Source organism: Astatotilapia calliptera, chromosome 18, assembly GCF_900246225.1.
Source record: "Astatotilapia calliptera chromosome 18, fAstCal1.2, whole genome shotgun sequence".
NCBI classification, from domain to species: Eukaryota; Metazoa; Chordata; class Actinopteri; order Cichliformes; family Cichlidae; genus Astatotilapia; species Astatotilapia calliptera.
In genome coordinates, this window is record NC_039319.1 from 20,945,458 (window position 1) to 20,956,388 (window position 10,931).

Below are 10,931 nucleotides of genomic sequence, written 5' to 3' on the forward strand. Positions count from 1 at the left end.
TGTCAAAGTAAAACAGGAAGTACAGAGGTTCAGACAGGAGGAGAGAGCACGGGGAGAACACAGACATAACAGGCTGGGGAAAACATGGAATAAAACACGAAAGGGGACAAGGGCTCATGAATACATAGAGGGGCACACAGGGGGTGAGAGTCACAAAGGGAAAGCACACAGGGAACCACATAACAGGGCAACTCAGGAAACAGAACCTAAACAGGGAACTGAATACAAAAATACAAGAGAACTAAGAATACTGGGCCAACACGGCCCAGGACCATGACATCACCCCCCCCCCCCCCCCCTTAAACACAGGAAAACAAAAAACCAAACAGAAAACGACCCAGGGCGGGCGGCGGGGGCCCAGGACGGAGGGCACGGAACAGAAAACAAAGGAGCACAGCAAACACCGGAGCCCAAGAAAAACAACCCAAAACACAGTGCAGTTCAGGGGGCCGACCATGCGGATGGGAACGGTGGAGACGTGGAAACAGTTCAGGGGGCCGGCCGCGCAGAAGGCAGCGGCGGCGGCGAAGGAGACGACGGAGCAGTTCAGGGGGCCGACCATGCGGATGGGAACGGTGGAGACGTGGAAACAGTTCAGGGGGCCGGCCGTGCGGAAGGCAACGGCGACGACGTGGAAACAGTTCAGGGGGCCGGCCGCGCAGAAGGCAGCGGCGGCGGCGAAGGAGACGACGGAGCAGTTCAGGAGGCCGGCCGCGCGGAAGGCAGCGGCGGCTCTCCAGTGTTAGGCATGCTGGCCATGGCCTGGTGGGCACAGGACCAGACGAGGCAGAACCAGACGAGGCAGGACCAGACGAGGCAGGACCAGACGGTGGCGATGCGGGGGCCGGACCAGGCGTCGCTGCAGAGGCTGAGGCTGGACCAGGCGACGGCGAAGCAGGAGCTGAGGCTGAGGCCGGACTGGGCGAAGCACAGGCCGAAGCTGGACCGGGCGACGTTGAAAGCGATGCAGAGGCCGGACCGGGTGTGGGTGATGCGGGGGCCGGACCAGACGGAGATGGAGCTGCAGCAGGCGAAGCGGAGGCTGGGCCAGACGAGGACGAAGTCTCGGACGAGGCTGGGCCAGACGAGGACGAAGTCTCGGACGAGGCTGGGCCAGAAGCAGATGGCGGCTGGACGGGCCCTCCAACGGAGACAGGAGGCTGAACGGGCCCCTCGGACCCTCCAGCGGAGACGAGGAGAGGCTGGAGAGGTTCCCCTGAACCCCCAGCGGAGACGAGCAGCGGCTGGAGAGGTTCCCCTGAACCCCCAGCGGAGACGAGCAGCGGCTGGAGAGGTTCCCTTGAAAACTGCTCCGCTGCTCTGGAACGCCGGCGACGTGAACGCCGTTTTCTCCGGGAAGGGGGAGGAGACGAGCCGGACCGCGAATCCTCCAGCGGACCGGGCTGAACGTCCTCCGACTCTTCACACTGGAGAGGCAGCTCCGGGCGGATGCCTACGGTGGAAACGAGGAAGTCCCGGATGTGGGGGTGCAGCGCGCCGAACAGCCACGGGAGTCCGGACACCATCCGCTGTAGACGGACGGCTACGACCTCCCGGTGTTCGTCTCCTGGCAGCACTTCCCACTCCTGACAGTGATATTCCACCGTGTAGATTAAATCCTCCCGGAGCTCAGCGGAGGGGTTGTGAGTTGCTGGGTCCATGTCGTGGTCGTAGTCTTCTGTCATGGTCGGCTGTGTGGCAGGCAGGATGAGGACCCAATCGCAAAACTCACGGACTCAAGGGATGAACTCAAAAGGCAGCTTTATTGCTGACAAGATGACAGGAAAATACAAAACTTAAACTGGGCACAATAAACTAATACTTGGAGAGAGACACAGGGAAATCCACGCAGCATGAGGGAGACTACGACACAGAACTGAGGGAGACGCAGACATAAATACACAGAGGGTTAACGAGGGAAGTGGGAGCACACGGGGAACACAGCTGACACAGATAATCATAACGAGACAGGGCAGGAGTGAACACAACATGACGCATACTAACGAGAGACTGTCAAAGTAAAACAGGAAGTACAGAGGTTCAGACAGGAGGAGAGAGCACGGGGAGAACACAGACATAACAGGCTGGGGAAAACATGGAATAAAACACGAAAGGGGACAAGGGCTCATGAATACATAGAGGGGCACACAGGGGGTGAGAGTCACAAAGGGAAAGCACACAGGGAACCACATAACAGGGCAACTCAGGAAACAGAACCTAAACAGGGAACTGAATACAAAAATACAAGAGAACTAAGAATACTGGGCCAACACGGCCCAGGACCATGACAATGAGACTATGCACAGTAAAGAAGAAACATGAGGTCAAGGCTCGCTGTGTCTCAGGCAGAATGGGACCCAAATTGCAGGACTCGAAAGACAAGGTCTAAAACTCAACAACAGCTTTATTGCTGTTGAAGTTAATATAACAAAGACCGGGGACAACGTGAGGACTAACTAGGAACATGCAGAACAAACGCACACAGACTGACAGACAATTCAACAAAGGACATAGACGCAGACGATATAAACACGCCAGGCTGAAAGGGAGCAGACAAACGAAGCAAAACTAAACACAACATACAGGACAAACGACTATCAAAATAACAAACACTGAGACCAAACTAAGACGGGGATTTTGTACAAGGACAGGAGATAAACAAACACAACTGACTGGGGAGATAGAAAAGGAACACAAAAGAGGATAACTCAAGGTTACATATACTAATGACAAACACAGACTGCAAACAACGGAAAACTAAGAAGCACAAGGAAACAATATTATACTGAAAGGACTGGATACAGAGCTAGAACATAAACCTCATCTCAAAATCCAAAAGAACAACTCATGAGTTGAAACTTGAAACATCCCAAAACTCAAAATGCTGGGTCGTTCACCCAGGAGCATGACACTTGATGTGTTTGTGCAGCTGTACCCATGCTCACACCAGCCCACGGCAGGTATTAGATATATCTAATACTATCATTTGTTTGGAGGATGTGTTCCCTGACCAATTAAACGCTGCGTAACCCATGAAATGAATAATGGTGCCCATAAAGTAGAGAGGTGGAGTTTCAAGAAGAGTTACTTGGCTGAAATGACACATGTGCTGAAGAATGTCTCAAGTATGTGGCAAACAAAAGCTACCCGACTCTAAATCAGATACTTTTCAGCATGAGGTTTAGGATTCATCCAGCCAGGGATTTTACACACAAAAAAAACACAAGCGCTAAGGAAGGAGACAGAGATGCCAACCTACGCTAAAACGCACAACAGGCTATCACATGCATTTATATAACACAACAGACTAAACTACGCCTCCATATTATGAACAGAAAAGCCCTGTAGGGATGCACTGATGGTAACCAAGTCATGACTTCCTCATGAGGCGCAGTTATCTTTACACTGTTATCTTTGTAAAATATTTTTATTTATAAGTTCAAACTTTATTGGCTGATACAATTCAATTTCTTTAGCTTTGTTTCTATTACAGTAAGCATATGTTTGCAATCACTAGTAGGATACATGTTTGAAAGTGAGGCTTTCACACAAATTTCTAAATGTTGGGATATGCTCAAATGTCTGTACAGCTGATATTACACAATATAATCTTATGGGTCCCTCTGATAATTGTGACAGTAATAATGTCATTAATATTTTGTTTTAATGTTTTAATGTGGGAACATTAAAACTACTTGGATATTTCCTGTAATGTGGAATTTTGCTTTTAAATAGACCAAAAACAGCATAATAATTAGAATGGATGTGGAGGGCCACCAGGATTTCAAATTAAAAATATATATATATTTTTTTTTTTAAAAAGGACAAGAGAAAAGATACGCCTACTGTGAAATTGTTTGTTTTTAACAGGACATATAAAACAGTTTTTGATTCAAACTCATTATGGCCTACTATAAACTGCTGTCACTCAGCCTTTACACTTCCTTGTTGGCAATTCCAGCATATTTTCAATTTGTTTTTTCAACTTTCAACCTTTTTTCAGTAGAAATCTGAGTTTCTGATGGATGGCCAACAATAAACAACTGCCTTCTTTCTCTTTGGCATGAAACTGTTTGTTGTGGATGTGGAGAGAAGAACAGAGATGGAAGTGAAGTGTGACAACAGGCTGTTGAGGAGATGACATTTTTAGATGGTACCATTCATGGTGCCATCATTCATGAATGCCTGTGGCCACAGGTCTCATGATGAAAACCCAAAACATGCCACCAAACTTACACAAAGGTTTCCAAAGAAAAAGCAGGCTTGTACTTTTAGATGACACAGAGACTATTACTTGAATGGAACAGAACACCTTTGCTACAAGAGAGAAGGTGAAACACAACCTCCTCTGGCAAAAAGCATCCGAAGATTGATACAACGTCTCTCCAGACGTTTTGTGGAATATTTGCCTCCTTGTTGAGGAGGACTGAACCCACTAAAACAACAACAAAAAGAAATGAACTGGTTATACAATGTATATACAATCTGTTTATTTGTTTGTCTTTGGTCACATGGAGTTCCTACTGTAGCACCTGCTGTATTTTTTAAAAAGTATTTGCAGTCTAAACATTTAGTGTTTCATTTTACAAATGAGCTAAAATATTACTTTAAATCATCAATTTACATGTGACGTATATTTACACCATTTTGAATCTTTTTACATTTTAATGATGCTACACAGGAATGTACTTCCAATTATCTTTATAATGACCTCCTTATCTGTTTACCACTTTCCTCACCAGCAGTTTGAGATCATTTTGATTTAAAAGTTTCTTTTTCATATAAAAAAGGTTGATTTTCTCTGCCACACGGAGGGAAGTTTCCCTGCTTAACCAGCAGCACTGGCTACTGTACTTTGTATCATGATGACAGGTAGCCTAGGGGCTTCACTTGTCCTCGTTTAGGATCTCCTGATTGGTTCCCATGGGGTTAATCTACAGTGTGCAGCCTGTAAAGATCTCAGAGGATGTTTGGAGGATCTTTGTGCACTTCTCAGATGTAACATACCGTGATCCTGACCTTTACTATGAATAAGATGAGGCTCCTTTATTTTTCTGTTGCCATATTGTCCCTCATGCAGGTAATTATGCAGTTTGAATTTTCTATTGTCAATTAGGTTTTCAGGTAATTACAGAATTTTGAGTTAGCTTCTTAACAGTTTTTTCTTTTTTTTAAGATACCCCATGTTAAGGCTGCAGGTAGGTCTTCTGTCCTTTTTCCTTTGTCAAGTGGTTAACATTGATATTAATATGGATGTTTATATTTGTTGTTTTTCCCACTTCTTTTTTTCGTATAACATATATGGAATTTTTCCTTGAGAATATCCCTTCAACATCACACTGAATATGCCAGCGGAACAGAATGACTTCTTATGGAATGTTTTATTGTCGTTTTGGTGATTTGTGAATGACATTGAAGAAGAGGTTCTTAATGAAAACGACCTGGGGGGGGGGGGGGGGGGGGGGGGGGGATTGTTTTGTTTTGTTTGGGTTTTTTTTTTTTTTCATCATTTGGCAGTGTGATTGTTAATAGTCTATTATTACTTTCTTTATTGGGGGTCACCCCAAAAATGATACTGGAGATGGTCTACAATTTGGAAGGTTGGTTATTCACTATACCTATATGTCAAAGAATCCTTGGGCAAGATGCTGAACCCTGAGTTACCTCCATTAGGAGTTTGACCTTGTGAATGTCATATTAAAAGTGCTTAGACATAGGAAAAACATGAGGCTTGAAGAAAGCTGTCGAAGTGTTCAAACTGAGTAACAAAAAGAACTAATTAAGTATTCTTTTAAGGACTTTCCATCTGTTTTATTCTGCGCCACAAAGAAACTTAATAAATAAATGTTCTTACTTTTCTCAGGATGTAATATCCTGTCAGTTACATCTCCTTCAGCATCATCCCTTAATGTGGTATGGAGCACCTACAGCAATGCTTCAGTTTATGTGTTGGACTTGAGAGCTGTGAACTCCACCACTATTTCCCCGCTGATGGTGATGATACCACCAACCAGCACAGAGATGGTGGTACAGGGGGTAAGATCTGGATATGTCTATGACATCACCCTGAAGGTCCTTGTGTTTTGGGATCTTGTGTGCACGGACACTAAAACAGCCATGACAGGTAGGGACACGTTTTAAACCATCTGAATAAACAAAGCAATTTTATTTGAAGAGTAAAGTAAATAAAGTAATGCTGAACATCTTCTACATCCCCCCAGTGCCGGCTACACCTCAGATCACACTTTCTGAAGCTGTGTCAAGTACTTCCATAAGGTTTGAATGGACCAGTGTGATGGGGGCAGTTAACTATACTATAATTGTGGAAGAGTTCATTAAATCTCCAGCACAGAGCTTCACTAAGACCTTCACAGTTTCAAGGGGACAAATTGATGATTTGAATAACTTTACAACATACAGCTGCAAAGTTTACGCCTCCAACAGTGCTGGAAGAAGTGCCCTAAGTAGCACAAAGATAATAACAACGTGTAAGTGCATACAAACAGCTGGTTTTGATGGTTTTTCAGATGATGCACGTACACATAAAATATACATAATTACTTCTAAATCACTGATTAACGCCTGTATTTTCTGTTGGAAGTGGTGCAGCCACCCACTAATGTGAAAGTAGTAGCAACAGGAAGAAGTACAGCCCGAGTGACATGGAACTCAGTGGATAAAGTCCTGCTGTACCGAGTGGCTGTGAGTGACAATAAAAACCCCAGCAACATGCTATTCATTAGAAACACCACCAGCACAACCTTTGATATAAGTAATCTGGAGCCCTGCTCCACCTACACAGTGGGAGTATCATCATTCAACTTCTTCTTGGTGCCTGGGGAGGCTGCTAATGTTACACACACTACCTCTAGTGAGTATCTGTGCAACATCAATTATTTGTCTATTTCCCTTCTCTTCTCTTGTTTAAAAATATAAAATCAACATCAGATAAAGCGTAGAAAAGTATTTACTACCAGAACCACTGAAGCATAGGCCTGATTCCCTGTTTTTATAGATGAGGACAACTATTACCTGCATCGTGATGATATTTGTGAATGAGCTCCGTCAGAGTGTTTTGTTTGACCTGTTAGGGATAACCGAGAATATGTTTATGTACCTACATTTACCATTTTTGCTGACTTCTGAAACATAATTATGCCATCTGTTTACAATTTGTACATTTTTTTCTTTACTTTATTCAGCTATTAATTCGGTGACGACAGTCTCAGTGGACTACAGCTGCTCCAGTGGCAGTGTGACAGCAACTTGGGATGTGGTCTTTGGGGCCAGCTTGTACAGAGCCACAGCTGTAGATGGAACCGGCGCTTCTAGTAACTGCACATCAGCTTCGACTAGCTGCCAGATCTCCATGTTAAAATGTGGTGAGAAGTATGAGGTCCGTGTTACAGCCCTCTTTGGCGACTGCAGCAGCACCTCCAACAAATCTTCAATGTTTGAGACAGGTGAGGGCAGCGGCTGTGAAAACAAATATGACCTCTCTGAGGCTCATCCCCTGTCGCCTTTATACTGCATGTTTTCAATCATACTTCCACCTCCTCTTTTTTCCTTACATTGCACAGTGCAATCTATTCAGAACAAACTGTACCCTTAGGTCAGACTTTTTAGGTTCTTTCCATGGTGTCCTTTGTTCTTTGTTCCTTGAGCAGCAAGTCACAAGTTCATGTTATCTAATAAGACCTGCCATCTAACACCAGCTAAAAAAGCCTTCAAAAGCTCTTTACAGTCTATTGAAGTTAGGGAGTTATCAAAAGTCATATATAGGATGGGTCTGAAACATGAACAGGTGAAGGAGATACACAATCGTGTACTGTACACCAAGTCTTCAAGCTGTTTTGATGATGTGATTAATTTAATGTAAATGAAAAACAGAATTTGGTAGCCTGCGTGATGTTAAAGATGAAATCGATAATTTTTTCTAGGTTGTTTAAACCAAAAAAGGATATATATGCATAATTAATGTGTAATTACATCTCTCGACAAACTGATACATTCTCATAAACTTTGAATGAATCCATTAAAAATACATAAGAGCAGGCACCAGTTTCTGGAAGTGTCCTAAAAATCACACTTTCCCCATTGATAAACAGTTTGATTACATTCTCACATTGTATTAAAGTTTATGCACTAAGACGTCAACAATGTCTCACTTCGGTATAGCTAGCATTGGTTTTAAAAAAGTTTTCACAGAGTCAAGAGTCATGTTCCACTCTGAGTACACTCACTGCAGACGAACAGTGGCCAGAGTTGAGGTGATCAGAGAAAGTAGGCAACATTTTGGTCGCTTATGAAGAAGTGCACGATGTGGACTTACATTCAATACGCTTTTGTTAGTGGTTGCTCTAGTGCGTAAAGAATGGTGCATAGAAAATAAATAAATTAATGTTAATGGTTCTACAAGCATGAACCTAGCTCTTCAAGGGCCGTCACTACTGGCTTTGTTGGCCACCAACACCCTTGGCCATCAGTGACCTCAGCTATGTATGCATTCCCTTGCAAATACATAGAAGTAACTGTTCATTAGCCATATTTCTTTTAACATGTCTACAAAATTTAAGCTTTTTTCTGTGTCATTTTCGATTACTAAACGATATATGGACGAGTTAGGGTCACGATGAGGGTGTCATTTATGTCATGAAATTACAGTGAAAGGGGGAAAAAATGCATTATGTAAATGTGCAAAATGACTCATTGTGTCATTTCTACAATTTGATGCCAGGATGGAAGTGAGAGGTGCACTTATCGTATCCTCCCATCCTTAATTCGTTCTTTTCCCCCAGTCCCCTGCGCCCCAGCAAATCCTCAGGCTTCATACACTTGCAACAGCAATGTAGTCGTCTTCAGCTGGCAGCCCACCAACAACGCCCTCTATTATGTGGCGACGTCTGTGGATAGCAATGGCATGTCAACGGAGTGTCGAACAACAGACATCATGTGTTACTTCACTGATGCGGAGTGCGCTCAGAACTACACGTACCGTGTGTATGCTGTCACCTTACAGTGTAACACCGACATCACCGAACCTGTGATTGTTCAAACCTGTGAGTATTTCTTACAGTCTTTGTTGTGACTTTTCTAAAATGTGATTACAGAAGCTTTTTGTGGTTGGTTGCGCTAACAACTGGTAAAGTTTAGTTATTTTTTAAACACTTTGAATTAAAGGAAAGGAACAAAATACACATTCTTCTCCATTTTCTTTCTTTAGCTCCTTGTCTTCCAACTAACTTGAGAAGGAAAGCTGAGTGTGACCCTAACAGGCTGGTCATAAACTGGGACTCTGCTGCTGGAGCTCTTTCCTATTTTGTAGAAGCAAAGGGAAACACTAAAGAAAGCTACAACTGCACAACTTCCTCCAGCAGCTGTGAAATTACCAATGTGCCATGTGGTGAACACCTCAGCGTGTGGATTGTTGCCTCCAATAGCAAGTGCTCCTCTCCCCAAGTTTTGGGGGAGGTTGCACAGACTGGTATGTATTGAGTCACTGTTTGAAATTTTCATAGTTCCCGAGATGTCATACTGCTAAACCAGGTGGCAGAGACTCGTAGACACTAACATCCTCTCTTTTCAGTTCCCTGCACCCCAAACAATGTCACAGTATCAGTGGACTGCAGCCAAAACTCTGCAACACTTGATTGGATAGAAAGCAGTGGCGTTATATTGTACGTCATTGTCGCCCAAGATGCACACGGCAATTCATACAGGTACATGTCAATGGACAGCACCCGTATGATTGATGGCCTGAGATGTGGACAGAACTACACTGCCAGTGTTTTTGGCACGGATTTCATTTGCAACAGCACCACCAGTCAGGAGGTTTCTTTTATGACAGGTAGGTCAGAAGATTGATAACACTGTTGTGTTGTGTCACCTATGTATAGACTATACACTATATATATTATACCTAAAAAAAATTAAACCAGCAATTACTTAAAAAAAATTTAAATCACCAAAAATCAGAATTAGTCTTAAAAAGGATGTAATAGTTAGTCTCCAACAATGTTTCTGTGAGATCCACCCTCATTTGTTATGTTCAGTTTCATGTGCAGATTTATGATGAAGACACTTAACACCTGTTAAGTTACTATGAACTGAATCATCTTTCTCCTCTCCAGCACCGTGTCCTCCGACAAACATCGAAGCGTTTAGAGACTGTGATGCCAATCGTGCTGTGATAGTCTGGCAGAACCATCAGTCCACAGGCCTCTACACCGCCACTATAGCAGATCAGAGTGCTGATCAGCTAAACTGCACCAGCAACACAGGGAACAACTGTACAATAACTTCTCTGCCTTGTGGAAAGAAATACAACGTCTCGGTCACTTACAATGATGGAAACTGTCCGTCAGCCTCGAGTGTGGTCAGCATGGACTCAGGTACTACTGCTTTAAATTAAATCTGTTCATCAGAGCACCATATTTGATCCTGCAGAAGAAATGATTACAAAAAAATGGAAATATCCTAAATAAACCAGATGAGTTGAATAAAATGTGTTGAAACTTTAATTTAAAAATAATAAATAATATCTAAAATCTGATATCTGATATCTACTTTTAACCTAAGGAAGTGAGTGGAGCGCCATTTCTGGTATAGAAATGGTATACCATTTCTATTGATTTTAAATGGCAGATGATGTTGTGTGTCTTTTTTCAGTGCCATGTGGTCCTGAAGGAGTCGGAGCCCATGTGAACTGCACAACTGGTGAGCTGACAGTCTTCTGGAACATCTCCACTACTGCTGAGAGCTACACCACTGTGATATCCAGAGGATCGGGCCAGCCTCTGTACTGTAACTCCACAGAGACACAGTGCAGTACAGGAGGACTGGAGTGTGGAAGCTCCTACTCAGTGACGGTCTTTTCTATCACTGGGACGTGCAAGAGCCTGCCGAGCACAGAGGTCACAGTGGACACATGT

At 43.7% G+C, this 10,931-nt stretch overlaps 1 protein-coding gene across 1 annotated transcript; it reads left to right on the top strand.

Annotated features, from left to right (window-relative positions):
* The first annotated feature begins 7,369 nt into the window (after window positions 1-7,369).
* Window positions 7,370-10,866, top strand: LOC113010799 (fibronectin type III domain-containing protein 7-like). Its single transcript, XM_026150011.1, has 7 exons — window positions 7,370-7,463; window positions 8,799-9,059; window positions 9,224-9,484; window positions 9,587-9,847; window positions 10,131-10,391; window positions 10,669-10,769; window positions 10,816-10,866. The coding sequence occupies exons 1-7, from the start codon at window positions 7,370-7,372 to the stop codon at window positions 10,864-10,866; spliced, it is 1,290 nt and encodes a 429-aa protein (XP_026005796.1).
* Window positions 10,867-10,931: the final 65 nt, after the last annotated feature.